This window comes from Colletes latitarsis, chromosome 10 (genome assembly GCF_051014445.1).
Source record: "Colletes latitarsis isolate SP2378_abdomen chromosome 10, iyColLati1, whole genome shotgun sequence".
Lineage (NCBI taxonomy): Eukaryota > Metazoa > Arthropoda > Insecta > Hymenoptera > Colletidae > Colletes > Colletes latitarsis.
Window position 1 is genome coordinate 10535119 of NC_135143.1, and position 20862 is coordinate 10555980.

The 20862-nt window shown below is 37.5% G+C and overlaps 1 protein-coding gene across 1 annotated transcript; it reads right to left on the reverse strand.

The window, feature by feature from the left end:
- LOC143346391 (uncharacterized) lies at positions 1-16759 on the reverse strand. The gene is made up of 10 exons (XM_076774447.1): positions 16455-16759; positions 8149-8451; positions 6752-6959; positions 6293-6462; positions 5109-5304; positions 2714-2868; positions 2454-2637; positions 2042-2370; positions 722-917; positions 1-417 (listed from the first exon to the last, which is right to left on the reverse strand). Exons 2-10 carry the CDS (start codon positions 8386-8388, stop codon positions 335-337), a joined length of 1761 nt encoding a protein of 586 aa, XP_076630562.1. The 5' UTR covers positions 8389-8451; positions 16455-16759; the 3' UTR covers positions 1-334.
- Positions 16760-20862: the final 4103 nt, after the last annotated feature.

Consider the following 20862-nt stretch of genomic DNA (forward strand, 5'->3'; position numbering starts at 1 on the left):
TTTTGTTTTTTTTTACAGTCGTTTCCGTCAAGTATCTCCAAACGAGTCGCGAAAATCTCCTTCGACGAGAACCGTGTCTATAACGTACGATCATCGGGGAAACCGTCCATAAAAATGATCGATCGCGTATCAATAGTTTGTCGATTAAAGATATTAGCACTTTCCCTTTCCGTGTTGTGTAAACAACGGTCACGTCTTTTTTATTGCGTTGATCGATTGCCAATACGGTGTAACCGCGTGCATAGTCTTATCACTTTTAACAGTAGCCGATCCCGTAATGTGTGAACTGTTAATCGTGGTCTGCCATTGGATTCCTTCTTTCGGAGTTCATTCATTATTTGTATTGGCTTTTTAGTTGCGCTCGCAGAATTTTCCCGCTGGCGTTCTTTGGTATGTCTTTCACGAACGTGACACCGCCTGAAACGATAAATTGATTATCAACCAGTCTCGAGCTTATTGATCATAATTGACACAGTAATGTCCGTCAACAGACCGAGGTGACTCATATTGCGGTTCAAACGCAATCAAACGATGTTATCTACCTGTCTGTACTTTATTTGATGACAGATATTAACCCACTGATTCTGAAAAATTCATAATTTTCACATCCCCATTCGATGATTCGACGTTTTTTTTTTTAAAAAATAACTAAGAAGGGCTGAAAATTGAATGTCTAGGTCGGGATATCCCCTTGGGAAAGACGTGATGCAAAATTGTTCACCTTGGAGTTCTTTGTAGTCTGAAACTTTTCCTTTCATGAAATTCTTAATGTTTTCTTCGGTCGATGTCGATCCTTTTCTGGTCAATATGTAAGCTTTCGGTACTTCGCCGCATCTCTCGTCTGGAACACCAACCACAGCTGCTTCCACCACGTCTGGATGCATTCTTAAGATTGCTTCCAGCTCCGCTGGTGGTACCTGATAGTTTGCAATCGAGGAAGAATCAATATTAGTAAACCGCAGATATTCGTGCAAGTTACATTCCATTGCATAGTGAATTTTAAAATTTATTTTTACAGGTTCCCAATGCTGGAACATATTTTTCAACACTCAGAGTTATTCTTTATAACTCTTGTCCTATTTTATACTAATACATCGTTATAGGAATAATGGGTGCGTCAATGCTAGAGCGACTCATTTGCATCGCGTCTATTGCCACTTACAAGAAGAATGTTTAACTTATATTCCACGATAGACGGATAAAAAATAAAATAGTTTTTGTTTTCATTAGAAATGATTGCATAACTGACAAAGAGAAACACTTATATCACTATTAGGAAGAGAAATACTGGAGTTTATATAACAGAGTTTTTGTTAGGATATCGTAGACTACGCGTTCGGTGTACAAAGCTATCAGTAAGCTGTATTTACAAGGAAAATGTGGTCACCACCGATTTTAATAATATTTTGCAGGCTTGTAGATAGAAAAGGACAGAGTTAAATGGAATTTCACCTGTTGTTTCAACATTCCGCATCTGTACACTACGTTAAATGCGCATTGTCGTCTGACTTCTAATAGAAAAACGGAAACCAAGCTATAATGCAGCGTTGCGTTGTTAAAACCAATCAACTAGTACAGCGTAAATAAATCGCAGTAGAATCCCATTTATCGGAACGAAATTTTGAATGAATTTCTATGACTGTATTTTACGTACGAAAATATGTACAAAACATATTTATATTCTGTTGTTAGATAATGAATTAGTCGTAACGAATTAGAATCGCAAGCAAATAAAATTAATGTTCAATGTTCGAAGGATTTGTTTATCATTTCCATGGTGAAATTAACGTATTTCAAATGTTTCTACGTATCGGCCTTTCAAGTAGATCAATCATTTGCTCACAATGTGCTAAATTTAGCGAAACTCATAGTTGCCAACCGGATCAACGCAAGAACTTGAACCGACCACGTTAACAAGTTCGAAATAATTCAATGCGCTTCTGCACCAAAAATCAAACGTTTATATAAAGAAACGAGAGACCGTTGGCGTAGGATTAATTTAATCGAACAACGCGTTAATCAGAACCGATATAAAGCTCACCTGGAATCCCTTGACTTTGATCAACTCTTTCAGTCTGTCCGTGACATAGAAATCCATGTCATCGTCGCAGTAAGCAATGTCTCCGGTCTTCAGCCAGCCACCTTCGACGATCATCTCGTTCGTGGCGGCCTCGTTGTTAAAGTAACCACTCATAACGTGAGGCCCTCTGACCCAGATCTCACCGGTCTGTCCAGGAACAGTGACGTCCTCGTTGGTGATCGGATCGACCAATCGTAGATCGCAACCGATCACGTTTTTCCCGACGCTACCTGTCTTTTGTCCGGTCACTTCCATGCAAATGGCGGGGGAGGTTTCCGTCAATCCGTATCCTGCGAGACGAACGCACGAAAATAACACAAAATTCGAACCTTGCAAAAAGTCGAAGCTCAGTCGACAGAAACGTTCGATTTACCTTGACAGAATTTCAGTTTGTCAGAGTCCATCTGAAACTTATCGTAGAATCTCTTGACGTCCGCTTCCGCCAATGGCGCCGCCCCTATGATAACGTGATGCATGTTCTTGAAAAATTCCTTCTTTACGTGCGGCGTGGCGTTAAGGAATAAAACTAGCGGGGGTACGACGCACAGACCAGTCACCTATAAATAATGTCCCAAATAACGCGTCCTCGACGTCGCTTCTCTCGTATGGTCGATCGTTCGAGACGAAATTTACCTTGTATTTTGCTAGAATGTGGATAAACTGTTCCGGAACGAATTTGGGAACACTGATTAGTTGCGCTCCGGTGGTTAGGCGCGGCAGCGCGACGCTGTTCATACCGAAAATGTGGAAGAATGGTAAAACTAGAGGCACTACTTCTTGGAAGTCATCTGCAAAGAGATCCGGTACAGTCATCTATCCGGTTCACACTCGACTCGATATCGAGGAAAGACAATATTCGAAAATTACTATTTTTGGTACTCCATCGAACAAGGACAAACGTGATATAGGTTGCCACAGCATAATCGATGCACTCTAATTTCTTTGGAAAGTATATTCATTAGGGAAACAATTTAACAGAATAATTAAAAATATGTATCGAGGATGAGTGGAGGAATGTGAGAGAAAAAGCAATTAAGAATCTCGTGCAGTTCCGGAGAAATTCAAGCAATATTTCCCTCTATATAAAAGCTTTTTTTTTTTATTTCGGGTTTTGCGTCGCATCGACCTATTTTAGTGACGATTAGGACCTGTTTCCTTCTTTTCTGTCCGGTCATATGCAGTGGTAAATGTTGATGTCCTTTAAGTAGTTTATTTTATATTTCTGTCTTTGGGTGTTGTATCTTCTGCATTCGAATAGTAGGTGATTGGTTATAATAATTTTCATGCAGACAGTGCACTGTGGTTCTGTTTTCTTAATTAGGCATTCATGTGTGAGTTTGCAATGACCAGTTCTAAGCCTGACCATGATTATCCTATCTTTCCTTCTCATATTGTTGCTAGGTATTATTTGGAAGAAGTCTTGGGTAACGTCGTGTGTTTTTATTTTCTTAGATGTGGTCCATATTTTATTCCATGTTTGTTGTTCGAAATGGCGTAATTCAACGATGAGGTCTTGGTGTGGGACTTGTCTGCCGATGTTATCTGGTGGAAGTGCTGTTGCTTCTTTGGCGGCTGTGTCAACTGCCTCGTTTCCTTTGATTCCTTGGTAAGATGGAACCCAGGCTAGGGTTATTTGTTTGCCGTTATTGATGAAGTCCGTATAGGTATATTGGATGTTTAGAATGACTTCATGTTTGGTTTCGCGATTTATGTTTGCTATTACCATGAGTATACTCATTGAGTCGGTGAAAATGATGGAAGGTTGGACATTGTGGTTACGTATGTAGTTAAGAGCTTCAAGTGGTGTCGCAGACGATGACAGCTCCTACTCCCTGGTCAGTCTTTGATGCATCAGTGTATATCGTTTGGTGGTTTGGGTATTTGTTGTATAGTTGTTGAAAGTGAAATCTGTGTTCTATGCTGCTTACTTGGTTTTTGGGAAGTTTTGCGAGGATCGACGTTGGTTTCTGGCGTTTTTAGGATCCAGGGAGCTGTTTTCTTGAATTTACATGGAATAGTCGGTGTTGATATAATCACAGTGAAATTATCGTATTTGGCAATTCTTCCATAAAATGGATTTGGAAGCTTGGGTTTTTTAGCTTGTAGGTGGGTATATCTGTTTGTAAATATGTTGTTGTATGTGGGATTATTTGGGCTTCTTTGTTCTAATGATGGTTATTTTGATCTAAACAATATGCTGTTTATTAGACTAGTCCTGTAGCTTCCAGTGGCTATTCTTAGAGCGGCGTTATGAATTGAGTCGATTGTTTTCAGGGTATTAGGTTTAGCCGAGTTATAAACTATTGACCCGTAGTCGAGTTTGGATCTGATTAAAGTCTGGTAGATTTGTATGATGATCTCTTGATCAGCTCCCCAGCTATAATTTGCCAAAGCTTTTATGATGTTTTTTTTTTGTGCATGTGGTTTTTAGATATTTCATACGTGGTCCCCACGTTAGCTTATGGTCAAAGAGGAGTCCAAGTATTCTAATGCTGTCTACTTTTTCGATTTCAGTATTTCGTATGTAGAGATTAGGGGGAAGTATGGTTGTCTTGCGTTTTCTAGAAAAGATGGTGTATTTTGTTTTTTGGGGGGAGAATTTAAGTCCTGACTTTTCGGACCATGACAGAAGGTCGTTGATGCTTTTCTGTAGAAGCGGAAACAAAAGTTATTTCGCCAACGTACGACAGGAAAATCAAAACAAGCTGTCTTCGGAGGATGATCTGTTTCTAAAGAATTCATTAAAGAAATCGTGTAGAAATGCAACTAGAAGAGTAGGTCTCAATTCCAAACACGTAAACGTGCACCGTCGCTCATAAATATGAGAACATTTGTTATAATTTCAAGAGAAGAAATCGTCCAGTGATCTTTAAAAGTTGAACCTTCTATTTTTACATTTCTAAGTTGAATTTTCATGGATATTCATTAGGATGTCTGTTATGGGAAAATAGTTTTCTTTTTCAACGAGTACCAACGATCGTCATTTTCAAATATTGTCCTTTAACGGTAACAAAAAAAATGTCCTCACTTGTCGCGTACCGGAACATCGTTCCGTTTGCAGTTTGGTCTGTCATCTCCATGTTGGAGACCAAATTTCTGTGTGTCAACATTACACCTTTTGGCAAACCTGTCGTTCCGCTCGAATATGGAAGGACCGCCATATCGTTCACAGATACATGCGTATGCTTTAAGGGAGGTAACGTTTTGCCTCGATCAACTAGATCCTGGAAGGATTACAATGATTTCAATTTAAACTTCAAGTCTGGAATCCCAAAACCTGAAATTTCTTATCGTCGAGTTTAATGTTTCTACCGTTATTTTTCATTTATAATTTAAACACGCTATCATTAAAGAAACTGTTTAAAACATATTTGTAAAAACTTTAAATTCAGCCTTCGATCGATCGAAACATCAATGAACGTTTGTTTAACTCTATAACGACCATTGTCGTGTGTGGGTAACTTCGTCGGCCAGACATTATCTGCCGCTGTCACGTGTACGCAATTGTACTGTTTCGGTCGCAATGTCATTTATTCAATTTATTGAGTTTGTTCAGGATAAAGTTCTGCGTTGTACGTTCGTTACAGTACGCGATAATTTATGGTTTCTTGCGAGTAATAACACTCCTATCATCTTTGTGCAGTGCACTTTAGTCCATGCAAGTCAGTCGGTTTAGAAAGTTGTCCTAAGCCGTTCGATTCAAATCGATTTATGCATCGTTGTAGTTACTAGTTCGTCGATTTAAATCCACGCGAGTAAACGGCAATTTTCGATTCACATAAATTCATAATTCCGAAATATAATAGCTTTTGGTGAAAGATTTCGGGAACAACGAAAAAGTATACAACGAAATATATAAATTAATAAAATTGATGTTTGCAGGGCTAATGTTAGAATGTTTATAAAATGTTGAATTTGAAAATTGCGGGATAAAAAGATAGCATTAAGATGTCTGTCTGATATACTGAATACTACTCACGCTATTTATTTCAACAGAATTTTAGGAACGTGAGCGTAAATATTGGCGTTCGCGAGCAGTTCAAAATGATAACACGAGCAGTCTATTTACGCTTATCAGTTGCGTGTAAGCCATTCGATAGCAAACTATCCATGTTTAAAACCTAAATTTGTAATGTTTCATAGAATTTTAAAGCTATCTGTTTGCCCCGTACTGTACTGCAACGTGTAGTACGGATAACTTTCAGGGCACACCTTAAATGGCACGGTGCCTTCCGGGACGGGTCCAGTACCATCCTCGATAACTACGACGGGTGCACCAGCTGGGAGAGTGGCTTTCGAAACTGCGAGTACATGCTGGGAGATTTCTGCGACCGTGACGATCGCCTTTGCTCCGGAAGACAGCAGTTGCCTTTTAATTTCGTCTGTGCAAAGCAGTCCGTACCATTCAATGGAAACCAGATATGTAAATGAGATTGTGCGATGCGATTTTGGAAAATAACTCTAACAGAACAGACGACGTAAGCGCAATACATCGTAAAATCCATTCCCATAACAGTCCCGTTTAATGGTTCGACTCACACGAGCATTCTAATCATATTTGTATCGAATAATAATATAATTGAGAGTAATTATCCAATCGTGATGAAATTGCAATAAAGTCAGATTTTTAACAATTTGTTTATAGAATATCGAAATGCAGAGTTCACTCACCGGGCGTGTAGAACGGATTGACAGTGGTAGCGATCAGATCGGCCTCCAAGATGCCGAGAAAGGCTAAAATAGATTCAGGATAATTTGGCACGATCAGGGCCACTATGTCGCCCTTTCTCAGACCCATGTTCAGTAAACTTCTCGCGATATAATTAGCAGTGTCCCTCGACTCGCTGTACGTGTACTTCTTTCCGGTCGCGGCGCATATCTGCAAAGGCATCATTGACTCCATTACAATAATGATCACTGGCAATCTTCCTTCGTGGTAATTGCGGCGAGACGATTCAGGTGACCGTCACACTTGTAGAATTTTTCAAATTACTACTTCCCGCGCTCGACACCCGCTACAATAACGGGTTCATCCCATAGGAAAATAATGTCGCGAAACAATACGTATAAGTAGACTGCGGATGTTTGCGCGCGTGAGATATGCAAAGAACGTGCGATATTTATGCAACTAAAATATGCACGCACAGTGGCGGACATATACCAGCGAATAATTACATTTTTATTTTCTCTACTGATGTTATATAAAATTGTATCAGCGACACGAAAACCTGAAGATACTTATTTTCAAATCTATACTTTGTGCATGCAATTGCATTAATTACTGGACAAAATTTGAACGTCTGGGTTTAAATTATTTTATTTTTTATTTCGTTAAATAATTCTAGTAACAACTACAAGGAATGATACTTGTTTTTTAAACTACATGGTTATTTTTAAAGTATATATTATTATGGGAAATTATACGTATTTATAGCTGAAACTTTTTCTTCCTAATTTTTGCAGTAATAGAGTGTACTAGATGATAGAAATGTACAAGTATCAAGAGTGCATATAGCTATCGTGTTTGAGCAATAAAGTCATTGCGTTTACGAGGTGTGCCACCTTTACGTCGTGGAGTGTAACGTCAATTGCTAGCCATATCGTGTCAGACATTTCAGTTAGCCTTCGAAAGGCCTGCAATTAAGTAAAATTACTCTATACTAACCACGTTACGTCTATTCCGGTTCTGATCTTTCTTACTTCTTGCAATAAATCATACAATTTACACTCTAAACTGAATTGACCGCGTAAATAGAGGACTCGTAAATACACTCTGATTGTATTTTTGTCCTAAGTTTAGGACGACGTGTACGCTGTAACTCGTTAAAATGTGTTTGTTCATTTTATTCTAAAAACGCATATCGAGTAACAAGATTCATATCACTTGGCATTCGTTTGTCTTATAAAAACGTGATTTTTATCGATTTTAAATAACATCCTCTTCGACAAAAGTTCTGTAATTATTTTGGCCAGTATATTACCACGAAAAACTCCATATTTTTCTATTTTTGTTGTTGTTATCTAATATGTGAGATTGCATAACAGTAATTGCTTTTGTGAAAACGTACCAAGGCAGTATGGTTCCCGTAAATATCAACGTTCTTCCATACGTATTCATGAATGAACATCTCCGGAGGCGTGAACTCGCACGGCGAGGCAAAAATTCTTTTTCCATTTACATCCTCGATGATCTTAGGCTGCAGCTGAGTGGAGGCGCATCTCACGGACCGGTTTAAAACCTTCGACGAGCACTCCGATGCCTGACCCAGTCTTCGTGCATAACGGAGGATTTGCCTGACGGTAGTCATGGTTCGAACCTTTCGATAGTTTCACCGATGTATTTTAAATAATTCGCAAGGGACAATTGCCAACTGGAATAAAAAAAAAAAGAAAACCGTGGAATTAGTACGCGTGAAAGTCACTTTCTAATGGCGGTTAGTGCATGTGGGATGCATGATAGTATGTAGGACAGCCAACCAGCAACGAGAAAAGAAAAATGTTTCCCGATAACGCGACGGGCGTGAATGTGCAAATGCACACGACTGTGCATATACTGGGTGCTTCGCACGAACAGGAGTAACTAAATATTAGGATCGATTGATCTTCTTCTGATTATATTTTTCGAGATTTAAAAGTTTCTTCTTTTTTTTATCATCAATAAGCAATAGTTAAAACGTATCTCGTTTGACAACTCCTTCCCATTTCCTCGACAAAGCCATTATAAAACGTCGATTTTTCATTGAAACTTTGGCCACTGAAGTTATATTATGAACCCAAATACCGTCTGTGTATGCTTTTTGAATTAATATCGAGATGAATTCAACGACCTGCAACTACGTGACTTCAAATGACCGCGAATGTAACGAAGTTAAACGATCGAAACGGATACCATAAATTGCTGATATCCGTTCGAAATGTTACGTTCCGTTGAAATAAATACAGGGTGTACTAGTTTTGCCCCACAGAACTTTACCAACGTATTCTACAAGCAAAATTACGAACACATGAGTCTTTTAGTTATAATAGAGCATGCAAGAGCCTATATTTATATAACATCATTTTTCTTAACTTTGCTTGCAGATCTGGGACACCCTGTATTTACTGAAAGCCAGTTCTAAGTAATTTTATGCACCATTAAGTTTGCTTCGATATCAGTTGGGGCTAGGCACAATGATTAGATTCGTTCGTGCAGTAGCTTTAACCTAATTCTAATTTATCAAGGGATTTAAAAATTTTGTTCGTTATTTGGAAATAAAATTTGTAAAACCGCCACGAATATTAACGATACTTATGAAATTTGACAATCCATCATCATCGACAGTATGGTAGGCCATTGTCCATCGATTAGGAGGTTGTCAATATCATCGAAAAAGATTCGAGTCTGACTAGGTGCGCTTTGGTTAAGCAAGATGAGGCTAAACCACGTAACATTTACCAAACGTTAAATTAAAAAATTTAAAATAAACTGATTAAAATCATTTGGCAAGAAACCTTCCTTACTGAACGTAGGGACCGGGAAGTTTAAAATAAAACTCGACTCGGAGAGTGCGCCAACCAAAGTCTTCATCGTCGTAAAATTAACTGGCCGTCCAAGACCATTGAGTTGCTACCCCCACTACCCACATTTCGTTCTGCCATCGTTCTAGTTTTCGTTTCTTCGCCCCGAAGTATGCGCGCGGTTGCTCCGCGTTAGAACAGAAAAAAAAGATGGCGCGTAAAAGTAGAGATCGCGTTTAGTCCGGTTAATAATGGGAAACTGCGGCCTTGGACGTCCGCTCGACGTCCATCCGACTATAGTATTCTTGCGAATAATAATGTCAAGGACGATTCACCCACGATAGATAGCGACGTGCTAACCGTAATCAGCTCAAACAAGAACGTAACGATCTTCCGTCCTATCGGGTTACCCTGGGATCGCCGACACTGTTTTCATCGACACGATTCGACTGACATCGACTTTCGACGTCGAATTTTTACTTGCTAATATACGTGTAGATACATCGTTATCATCGTAGAATACATAATGAAAAGAATTTGTAAAAATTTTTGTAGACAGATCAGTAATATTTACGTTTAGTCTGTTTGCGTGAGTTGTGTCTGAGATTTTCAAAAACATGATACTTTTAGCACTTCCAAAATTAACGAGGACTGCCTTTCAAAATGGCATACGGATTTATTCTTATAGATAAAAGTCGAGCGACATTAGATTGGACGATCTTGAAGTATGGATACATTGATAACACTCTCGTGCAGTAGCTCAGGTATTTCTATTGAAAAAGTCATGAATACTCTCGATTCGTAGATAATCAAAATACTTGAAAGTTGACGACCTCAGCTAGTAAACAGAGCTCGCGTAAACAGACTAAAATGTAAATATTACTAATTTATTTCTACATTGTTTCGAGAAAACTGGAAACGACCTATGTTTACATAACAGTTTTTTTTTAGTGCCATTGAATGTCGTCCGTGTGAATGCATTTTAAGCACATTTTTGCATCAGATAATGCAAAAAATATTATAAACTGGTTATACTGCGGCATATTCTTTCACACACATGATTCAAAGTCTCGAATGGAGCGACCATAGTGCTACATCACGCTCGTACCGTAACCGGTCACGCATGAACGTATCAGGTTTACCAGTCCAACGATTTGGTAGACTGGCAAAATTGACTTCGTCGATGCTCTTCGATTCTATTAGCCTAATTTTCTTTCTTAGAATATCTGTCGTTTTAATGCATCATCCATGGGAATGCATAATTCAATGGACTTTTCAGTCTTTGAAGTTGTATTCCTGACATTATTCTTGGGTTTTTCCAAACAATCGCAACAAGGCACTCCGATGGATGAAAGATAAAACTAAAAAATAGTTTCCAAAATAACAGAGTTATATGTCGTACTTAAAAATGCATATATTCTCGCACGATAGTTTGCTGTCTACTCTACTTGGACAAAGTGTGAACAGCGGAAGTAGAAATAGTGAGTAATGGACAGACGCGTGAGAAAAATCCTATTCGATCGCACGCGTATCCGAGAAATTTTCGAATTCAGTTATCGTGGAAACGAAGTATTATACGGACAAATTTTATTTTACATTTTCGACTTATTTTTTATATTGAGCTACACAAGTTACGTGGACCACCCTTCTTGACAATTTTCTTCATGTAAATGAAATTTAAGAAATAAAGTGAAATTACTCGTTAGCTATTAGATTTAGAGCTAATGAAGGTCAATACTTTTTACTCAAAATTCGATATTCTTCCATATTTTCATACAAAAAATACAATATTCTATTTAAAAAAACAAAGTTGACCTTTAAATCTCCGAAACGCCTACACCTATAAAAAAAATAAATGCACTACATAATGTACTCCTTTAAGCCATGCAACTTTTGTATGCAAAATTTTTTCGTGCAACGCATATTTTGGAAGTTATCGAGCTGCACAAGTTACGTGGACCACTCTGTATACAGGGTGTTAGGCCACCCCTGGGAAAAATTTTAATGGGGGATTCTAGAGGCCAAAATAAGATAAAAATTAAGAATACCAATTTGTTGATGAAGGCTTCGTTAAACAGTTATTAACGTTTAAAGTTCCGACCGTACCGAATTTTTTTCTCGAAAATGCGCACGATTTCGGGGGTATGTCTATTCACCAAAAATGATTGTAATTGACCCCCGCAACCGAAAATAATTTTTTCAGAATTAATTAAAAATTTTTTTTTTCGTCGAAAAATGTAGGCATCTACCCCCTGTCGATTTTTCTTAAAAATTCCTTTTTCATTTTTAGTAATTTTGTTTGACGCCCTACAGAAAAGTTGCCCAATACTTTTTTGTAGGTACCCATGTGCTCTACTTCAGAAAAAAGTTTCATTGAAATATATTCACAATTGTAGTAGTTATAGCTGTTTGAAAATTGGATCATTTTTATAGGGTTTTTCTCATTTTGTGAGGTGAAGGACCAACTTTTCGAATATTTTTGCGATTTGTACATATTCTCCACCAAAATACGCGTAGTTTGCTTTTTTAAACATTAAAATCGTCCAATCCGTTCAGAAGTTATGACGTTTTAAAAATTCGCATGAAAATTGGGGCAGACATTTCTGGCCAGAAATTATATTTTCGGTTAGGAATATTTTTCTCGAAACTGAGTAGGATTTCGGGGGTATGTCTGTTGACTAAAAATGCTTGCAATTGACCCCTGCAACTAAAAATAATTTTTCCAAGACGATTCGAAAGTCTTTTTTTTCACCCAAAACTTTCAGCACCTACTCGAATTTTTGTCTCGAAAGTGGGTAGAATTTCGGAAGTATGTGTATTCACCAAAAATGATTGTAATTGGCTCCTGCAACCGAAAATAATTTTTCCAGAACGATTTGAAATTGTTGAATTTAATTGTTAATAACTTTTTAACGAAGTCTCCATCAACAAATTGGTATTCTTGATTTTCGTCTTATTTTGGCCTTTAGAATCCCCCATTAAAATTTTTCCCAGGGGTGGCCGAACACCTTGTAGAATATATTATATTTAATTGCAATTAATTACTATGTATTATTATAGTATCATAACAACAGACTTAATTCAAATACAAATCTGTCGTTAAATCCAGATTGTCGAAGCATTTGTCGACGAAACGAGTTGTCAACAATCTCGGGTTAAGCCGTGGCATCGACGTAACATTTGCATCGAATTCGTGTATAGTAATCAACGGACAAATCGTCGGTCGTCAAACCGAGGTTCAAAGTACGCTCACGGTGTTCTTATCGAATTCGACGCACCTTAGTCATACGCACTGCTATCTCGTTGGACTTAAATATTTACGAACATCAATTCCGCTTTGTTATCAAAGAAGATGCGGGACACGAGTCATCTTTAATGACTTGCAATTATACGATGCGTAACGTTTTTCCATTTAACTCGGTTCCGCAATAAGTTGCGAGCTGTGACGCATCGCCTCTGCAATCAACACAATAATTCGTAACCACTGTTTCTTATTATTTTTAAAATTCCTGTCGCCAAAAACACTTATTCCGAAGCGGTGATTGCAAATGGAGAATTTTTTGCGCGCCAAAATAAGGAAAATCTGACAACAGATGTACCATGGCTCATTAATATTTAAATTTTCTTTGAAAATGTAGTCGGAGATGAGTGAGAACGATTCCATTTGTCATCAACTGACATAATCTTTGAAGATACGATTAATAGCGATGTTTGACAACTTAAATTTTCTTTGGTGGTAGCGAGTAATTTATTGCGTTACTATAACGGTTGATAACAGAGTGTCAGTGAAATGACTACATAAATTCACTTTTTGAATAGTAATTGTATTGATTTATTATTAGATCATGATGTTTCAAGATCTTACTACACCGATATTTGTAGATAAAATACTTTTGCGTATTTAGATACTGTTTAAATAGTTAATTTGAAACGAAAAGGGTTAAGAATCGTCGATCCAGTTTATTCATGCGTATAAAATTAACTATCAATTAGTCTGTATACGTTATCTTTGTTCCCTGTAATCAGTAAAGCAGGAAATTGATGTTAATTAGCTGTCGAGTAGTCTGCAACATAGAGAAAACTCACGACCGCTATCGCGGATGTTCGTTGGAGCGCCATGCAAGCCAGTCGTCTAATCGTGCCACGGTCTTAAATAACATTCCGCGTAAACACGTCTCTAGCGGAAGCGAATTAGAATGCTGAAGGAACGTTCGATATTCATAGAAGCATACTGAAATTGATTATCGATCGATACATAAGGTTAGCTAATTCTAACATTGTCGAGCCTATTTTCATCATAAAAGTTTTGGCTGTTTTCTCGCGATAAAAAAGTTTAATGCCAGTTGCAATCGCAGAGAAATAACGAAGATCATAAAATTCGATAATTGTTCAAACGATCGAATTAGATACTATTTTTTGAAAAAAGCGTACTTTTCGCTAATTTCTTATATATGAAAAAATTATAAGGTTCCGGACAGACAAATTTCATCGTAATTGGAAGAACGAAGTGCATATTAAATAAAAACGAACGTAACGCAAAACCACGATTTATGGACGATTGAAAATATCGATTTTCAGGAAGATTTAGGATCGAGTACCTTCGACTCTCACAATCAGTTACGGACGCGATCGAGCAGCGAAATGTACCGGCGTCGCGACGTCGACCTTATTCGATCGTTCCTGGCATCGATAGGCTTATCGTGGATGAAACAGTTTCATGGATCGCAATAAATTCGCGACGATACAGTTTGCGGTATCGTCGTCCGCGATAATCGTTCGATCCTCGTTGCACTTTATATTGGTCGCGGATAATTAAACGATCGAGGGCATCTGCCGTCGAGATGCAGACGTTTCTCAATACGTGACGTCTTATCGCGAAAAGAGGACAGCCCGACCGGATTTTGTGGAGAACAGAGTCCACAATTATCGCCCCCCTCCTTCTGCAGCTTGCTTCGGGAGGAATAACCTGTTGCACTCGCGGGAACGATGCGTTCGAAACGGATCTCAAGACCGAACACCTAACCGTGACCGGTCCGAAGGAAAAGGGAATGCTCGGACACAGAATAGGTACAGAATAGACCAGTGGTTCTTAATCATTTTTCTCCCCGGGCCCCTTCGAACGATCTAATAGAGCTCACGGGCCCTTTTTATGCAACGTTCCTCGGATCGACATTCTTAAATATTAGTCAAATCGATATTGAAAGTCCTGACTTGTCCAGAACAAGGATAAGCTTCTAACAAAGATCAGAATCCTTCAGAGCCTATTTTAGTTGTGATTCTAGAAAATTTTTGGTCTCTAAGGTCGACGAGTTTATTCTTGGCTAGGTCTGTGTCTTCTACAAAATTTATATCAGAGAATTGTAGATTTGCGTGCAATTTTTACGTCAATGAGACTTTTTCCAGACGTTTGGAAAATTTGTTTTTTTGCCAAAGCATGGAAAGTATAAAGTTGATATTTTTATGAAGCAAAAATAAATATTTAAAATTTCTATGTGCAATTCTCAGACTCCCAGATATCTATCTACGGGCCCCCTTGGGGTCAGCGGACGGCAGATTAAACACCATTGGAATAATCCTATCGTCCAATGCAGTGGTTCTTAGCTAGAGTAACCCAAGGGGGTCGTAAATTTATTTTTGGGGGTCCATGAACTTGCATATAGAAACATTTAATATTTATTCCCGTTGCATACGTTATTGGCATTACGATAGCTCGATTAATTCTCGTGATATTGGTTAGATTGACTAATTAGTTTTATTAATTAGGTTAGCTTTGCCTATTTTTCATTTCGTAACACTATACACATTTAGGTTGGGTACGCGGCTATGACACTCGTACAGGCGGTCATCAATTGAGATAAAAGTTGTTTAAAATCTCGTCTTTTGATTTTTTCAAACTCGATCAATATTTCTTTTTAACGTCCAAGTAGAGACTTTTATGAAAAATCCGGAAGAAGATGAACACATATAGGGCAAATCATTAAACTATTTACCGGAAACATTACAACGATAATGACGAAAAAATTAGTTTAAATACTTTATTGATAATAATCAAAACACTATTCAATGACGTGTGAACGAAGACCTGAGGATTTTCAAAGCTAAAAATGTTCATTTTGGATCTACACTCTCTCCCTGTAGCCAAATCTTGTCTCGATCGGCCAGTAGTGTTTAATTTTTGTTTCATTTTTTAATTCAGTGTTCATTCTGGTCGCATTTTAAAAAATTGACTACTACCAGAGCTATTACTAAATTCTTCTGAGCGCTAGGTGTCAGGTTATGCTCGCGATTCATGTCTCTTCAAACAAGTTAAGTGAAATATTAACATATCAGCTCATCGGAATACATTACTATTAATCAAGGCGATTATTATTTTAATAAACGGGCAGAAATTTAATTAGAAGAATTAAACTGCAATTTTCATATTTTGTATATATTTTTGATCCAAAAAAATGTTTGTTTAAGACCTCATTTAAAATAAGATATCAAATATACGATTTTAACAGGCACCGCACCATTCGCGGTTAAAAAAGTCAGAAAGACATTGCCCTAGACCAGAATCGAATAATCGAAACGATCGAACACGATTTCAGAGTCCTGTTCGATCTCTGACAATAAGCGATGCATTTATAAGAAATGGCAATCCTGCACATGCTTGTAGTGGCAACCCTGTAAACACCGTAAGAGGAGAGGCATGTACGCAATGATGGTTCGAAGTAGGAGCAAGGGAGTCGAAAAATTACGCGTATTTTCAGTTACGCAGTAGGTCTTTACGAATCGACTTTTTACGGTGGTAATTCAGTTCGCGCGACACGAAGGCCCATTAAACGATCTCTTCTATATCTCGTGAGTGACTCGTACAACGGTGTAAAAATTTTACCCTGTGCGAGACGTATGTATGTACTCTTGCAGTCCAGGTCCCCCAATTTGTATCGCGTCGTTGTCGTTCACTCGACGATCACGGTGAAACGTATCGAGAAATCTGAACGTGTTCGAAACGCACTGCGCAGATTCAACCGGTCGACGGATGCACTCCGTGTGACCCTTCGAATCGTCGTGTTTCTCCCGCGACTTGCTCGTCAAACACGGAATTCCACGACACTGGGACAGAAGAAACGTGCCAACCGTGCTGGTTCGCGTGTTTCGCGCTACTGTTTTCACTGGCAGACTAAGGGATACTCTGGCAAACCACTTAACTTCTACGCGCCTCTAGATACCAGACCCCCTCCACTGACCAACCAGCGCGCTTGCAAAAGAGGCGTATACAAGATGCTCGCAAAGAGTGGATTTTACATTCCCGAGGAGAGCTATTCGTGTACAACGAACCCCGCTAACGTATCCTGCATGCGAATGAAGATATTGCAATCGGGCCCCGCCAAGCCGACATGAACGCGCGGATTCCAACGACACGACGTTTATCTTTATTTGAAAAAAATATTGCGCACAATCGTAAGTCAACCGCCCTAGTTATCGACGTATGTTTTGTCATCGGCAATCTGAATGATTTACTCCATTAGACGGGGGAATCCTTCGTGGAGGCAAAGCCTCGACGCTCGATTCCGTCAATCGTATAATTGCCATTTATCATCTTTCCAGACGTCGATTTAACGCTAAAAATTGAAATCGACGCCTGGGAAAATAATTTTTAATCGATCCAGGACAACTGAATCGTGATACAACGTGTATCGAAATGAAACTCGATTCGAATTATCGTTATTATAAGGATTTGAATACTTTGTAAACAAGGAAACTGTTCGCGTAAAGTAATCGTGCCCGATTGCGTCGGTCCTATAATTAGAATTATTTATAATCTTATGGTAGAATTATTTATAATTTTTGTATCATGTGTGAATAAATATTACGTAAAAATGAAATCAGCAGAGTTTCAAAACCTGCGGTTCCTGTTTTGAGCTTTGTTGTACGAAGTTTGATACTATTCTAAGGGGTTGGGAGGTGGCAAGTCTCAACGTGATAATTTAATTTTATTTTTCAACCAGACAGCATTCCCATTTGTAAAGTCAAGGAAATTTTAGAAGTTTTCAATGATTCCGAAATAAAGCTGTTTTAAGTTCTTCCTCATTGACCAAAGAAATGGGTCGTATTTATTTTACACTTTACAAAAAATATTTAATAACACTAGAATCAGTAAGTAAATATTTTTTACGTAAGCATATAGTTTGGTACGATAAAACGTTGTCTACTTACTGTCTGTTAGGTAATTAATTCCTCCTTGACTAAATAAGACTGTAGAGACTCACCGCCGAGACCACGCTAATACATATTCTCTACTCGAATGAAAAACACGAGAATGCCAATTCGCGAAGTCGTGGTCGGATGCACAAACAAACACCATACTAACCGTAACCTCGCGACAACTTTTGATTTTGATTCCCAGAGTAAATAAACTTTTCGTCGATCGTGTGAAATGATAAACATGTATAAAAAGTACCGCGTAAATCGAAGAACCAATGTGTATAGAATGTACACTCTCACGCAAAACTTTTGAGACACTTGTTCATTTTAATAAATTTTTAAATATATATTTGTTAATTATTGTAATTATATTCCTTTATTCTTTCGTATATTTATTTAAATAATAAAAACATATTTAAACTGTTGAAAAATGGAGAAAATGAGGAAAAAATGCCCAAAGTCAGAAACAGAACTGTGGAATATTCTGTAAGATGAATGGAAGATATACACGAGAAAGAAATTTAATTTTCTTTACCAAATTCTAATTTTCCAAGACCTAAAACGAAAAGAAAACCTAATTACGAAATTGTAACCAATTATGTCGGTTAATCGCGTATCCTTCCTAAGTCATTAATAGTGTCTATTAATGACAACAATGACTAATAACTACTTTCAAGTTAAGTCGTTTACGATCAAATTGTAGTATGTTCTTTAGTCATTATGTCTATTAATTTGTTCAAGAGTTATACATATTTATTCTGTTATTTTATGTTTACCTTTGTATTTATAAACATTACTCTGTGTTCGTGGAATGTCAGATGACTATACAAAATTAAAGAATGTAAGATTGGATTTTACATGTGAAATTAGTATAGTTTCGTTTCGGTTTTGTCAAGAGAACTCGTTAATAAGATTTAGCAACGTGGACTAACAATTTAAGTACTACGGTGAAACAAGGTCCAAAGTTCACGGTCGCGTATTACTCATTGAATAAAGAGAAAAATCATAATAAAAATAAATTTAAATAATATTTGACTTGGGATTATCAAGCATTTCTTTTTATTACGTTTAGAGTTCAACATATTGAATTGCAATGCACGACTCACGCAAAAACACACCGCAATGACCTGTCTGAAAATTCTGAATCTGATGAGATTAAGAAAACAGAAACAAATAAAGCAATTTATTATCAAATTAGCTAGCTATTAGTGGCTATTATTCTACATATATACGTTTATATTCAGCAAAAAATTGTTTGGTCATGTTTTATGTATGAACATATTTTAATTCCTACGGAAAATGCAACATCTCTCATTTTACTACGTAATGGTAGATAGGTTTACTTTTTTAATCTAGAAGATTTATATCTCTAGACACATTTATTTTCACGTGACTTCACAAACATGCGATAAGAAATAACTTTTTAAGCATTGTATAAATATCGTAGACCAATAAAAAGAATCGATTTATCCAAAAAGAAAGTATTTCTTCGCGTATAGTAACATGAGGGACAATCGAGGGTTCAAATCAAAACATACGAAATCATTTGGAGCAAGTAAAAACATAAATGCATAATTTCGAGGAAACAAAACAGTCGTAAAATGCATCGACGAAATAATAATTTAATTTTACTCTGGTGGATACGATTATGCTTTGCACTTACGCGGGAAGATTACGTTTGAGAAACAGTGACATAATTGAAACACGCGAATATCGTTCCTCGGATTACACAATCGATACGTTATTTGCCGCAGGAAGAAGAACAAAACATTCGCGAAAATCTTGTAACGTCGATGAAGCAAAACAACCTACGTAATTGCTACGATTCCGTGCAATATGCAGTTATCGGGGTCGCCGCCCCACTTGCCATCTGGCGACGAAATTACCATCGGGGAAGAGCGTGGTCGCTTATCGTGCGTCGACAAAACGACAAACCCCACGCGGGTGGACCTCGACCGTTGCGATATTTATTTACGAACATCGCGGAAGAGAGTTCGATCGTCGATACGAAGGTCCGGAACTCGCGTTCACGACCCCGACAGTACGTTATGCGTCGATTCAAATCATATTTTTACATTTCTGCACGCCATTGCACTTTACTCCGACGATTTACAAAAAACATCATGACTGAAATATTATACTCGGAGTGAGAGACCCAATTAACGCGACCGTCCTCATTAGAGTGAATTCTAATGAAGAAACAGGAAACAATTCAATTATTCGAATTTAAGTCTTTTACTGCGTACCATTTAATAAAAAAAAATGAAGTTATAAATGATGATTGTTGTTTTCTATAATCGAAGATGACTAATTTAAACACATACAGCCGGGTTTTAAATCAACGGATATTAAAAAGTGTAATCTTGATGAGTAGTGTAGGCGTTCGATTAAATATCAGATTTTTTTTATAGATGGAGATATTTGTGTAAATTAACTTTTTGCCGTATTTGCAATTGCCACATTACGTCGACGCGTTTGCGCGTCATCGACGCCGACGCCGACGGCGACGTTCAACGTCGCTGCCAGGGCCGTACTTCTTTTCCTTGGTGGAGTCACAAATCCACAATTAAAATTATTTTTTAACTATTTTAATTCTCATGAAAGCTATAATCTGCTATGATATTTTTCTGCAAATACAGAATTAGAAATCGGTAGGTCTGATATACTTTTCGAACTAAAGATATAATCAATATCTAAATTTGTAATCCGTAGATCGGCTTGACCTCTTAAAAGTTCAACACAAATTCACTTAGTCTATTCTTTGGTGTCTGCTTGGATTTAGAAAAGGTCATGATATAATTACATTAATCACTGGTATAATAATCACAAATTTTATTACCTTATACAAAGGTTACTTATGTGCATGCCACCTTCGCGTGTTAAGATCTCAGACTTTATCCTCATTTTTTTTCAAAATCAATTTTTTGGAGCTGATAACCCTAACGATTTCGACACTAATAAATAACAATTCATAAAACTTAACGCGCAGACAATTAGCGAGATATCTCTTACCGCTTCTTTTTTATCAAAAAGATTGTGCTCCATTTTTTGTAACATTTTACTTAAATACTTAATCGTTTCGTTGTAATCTCTTC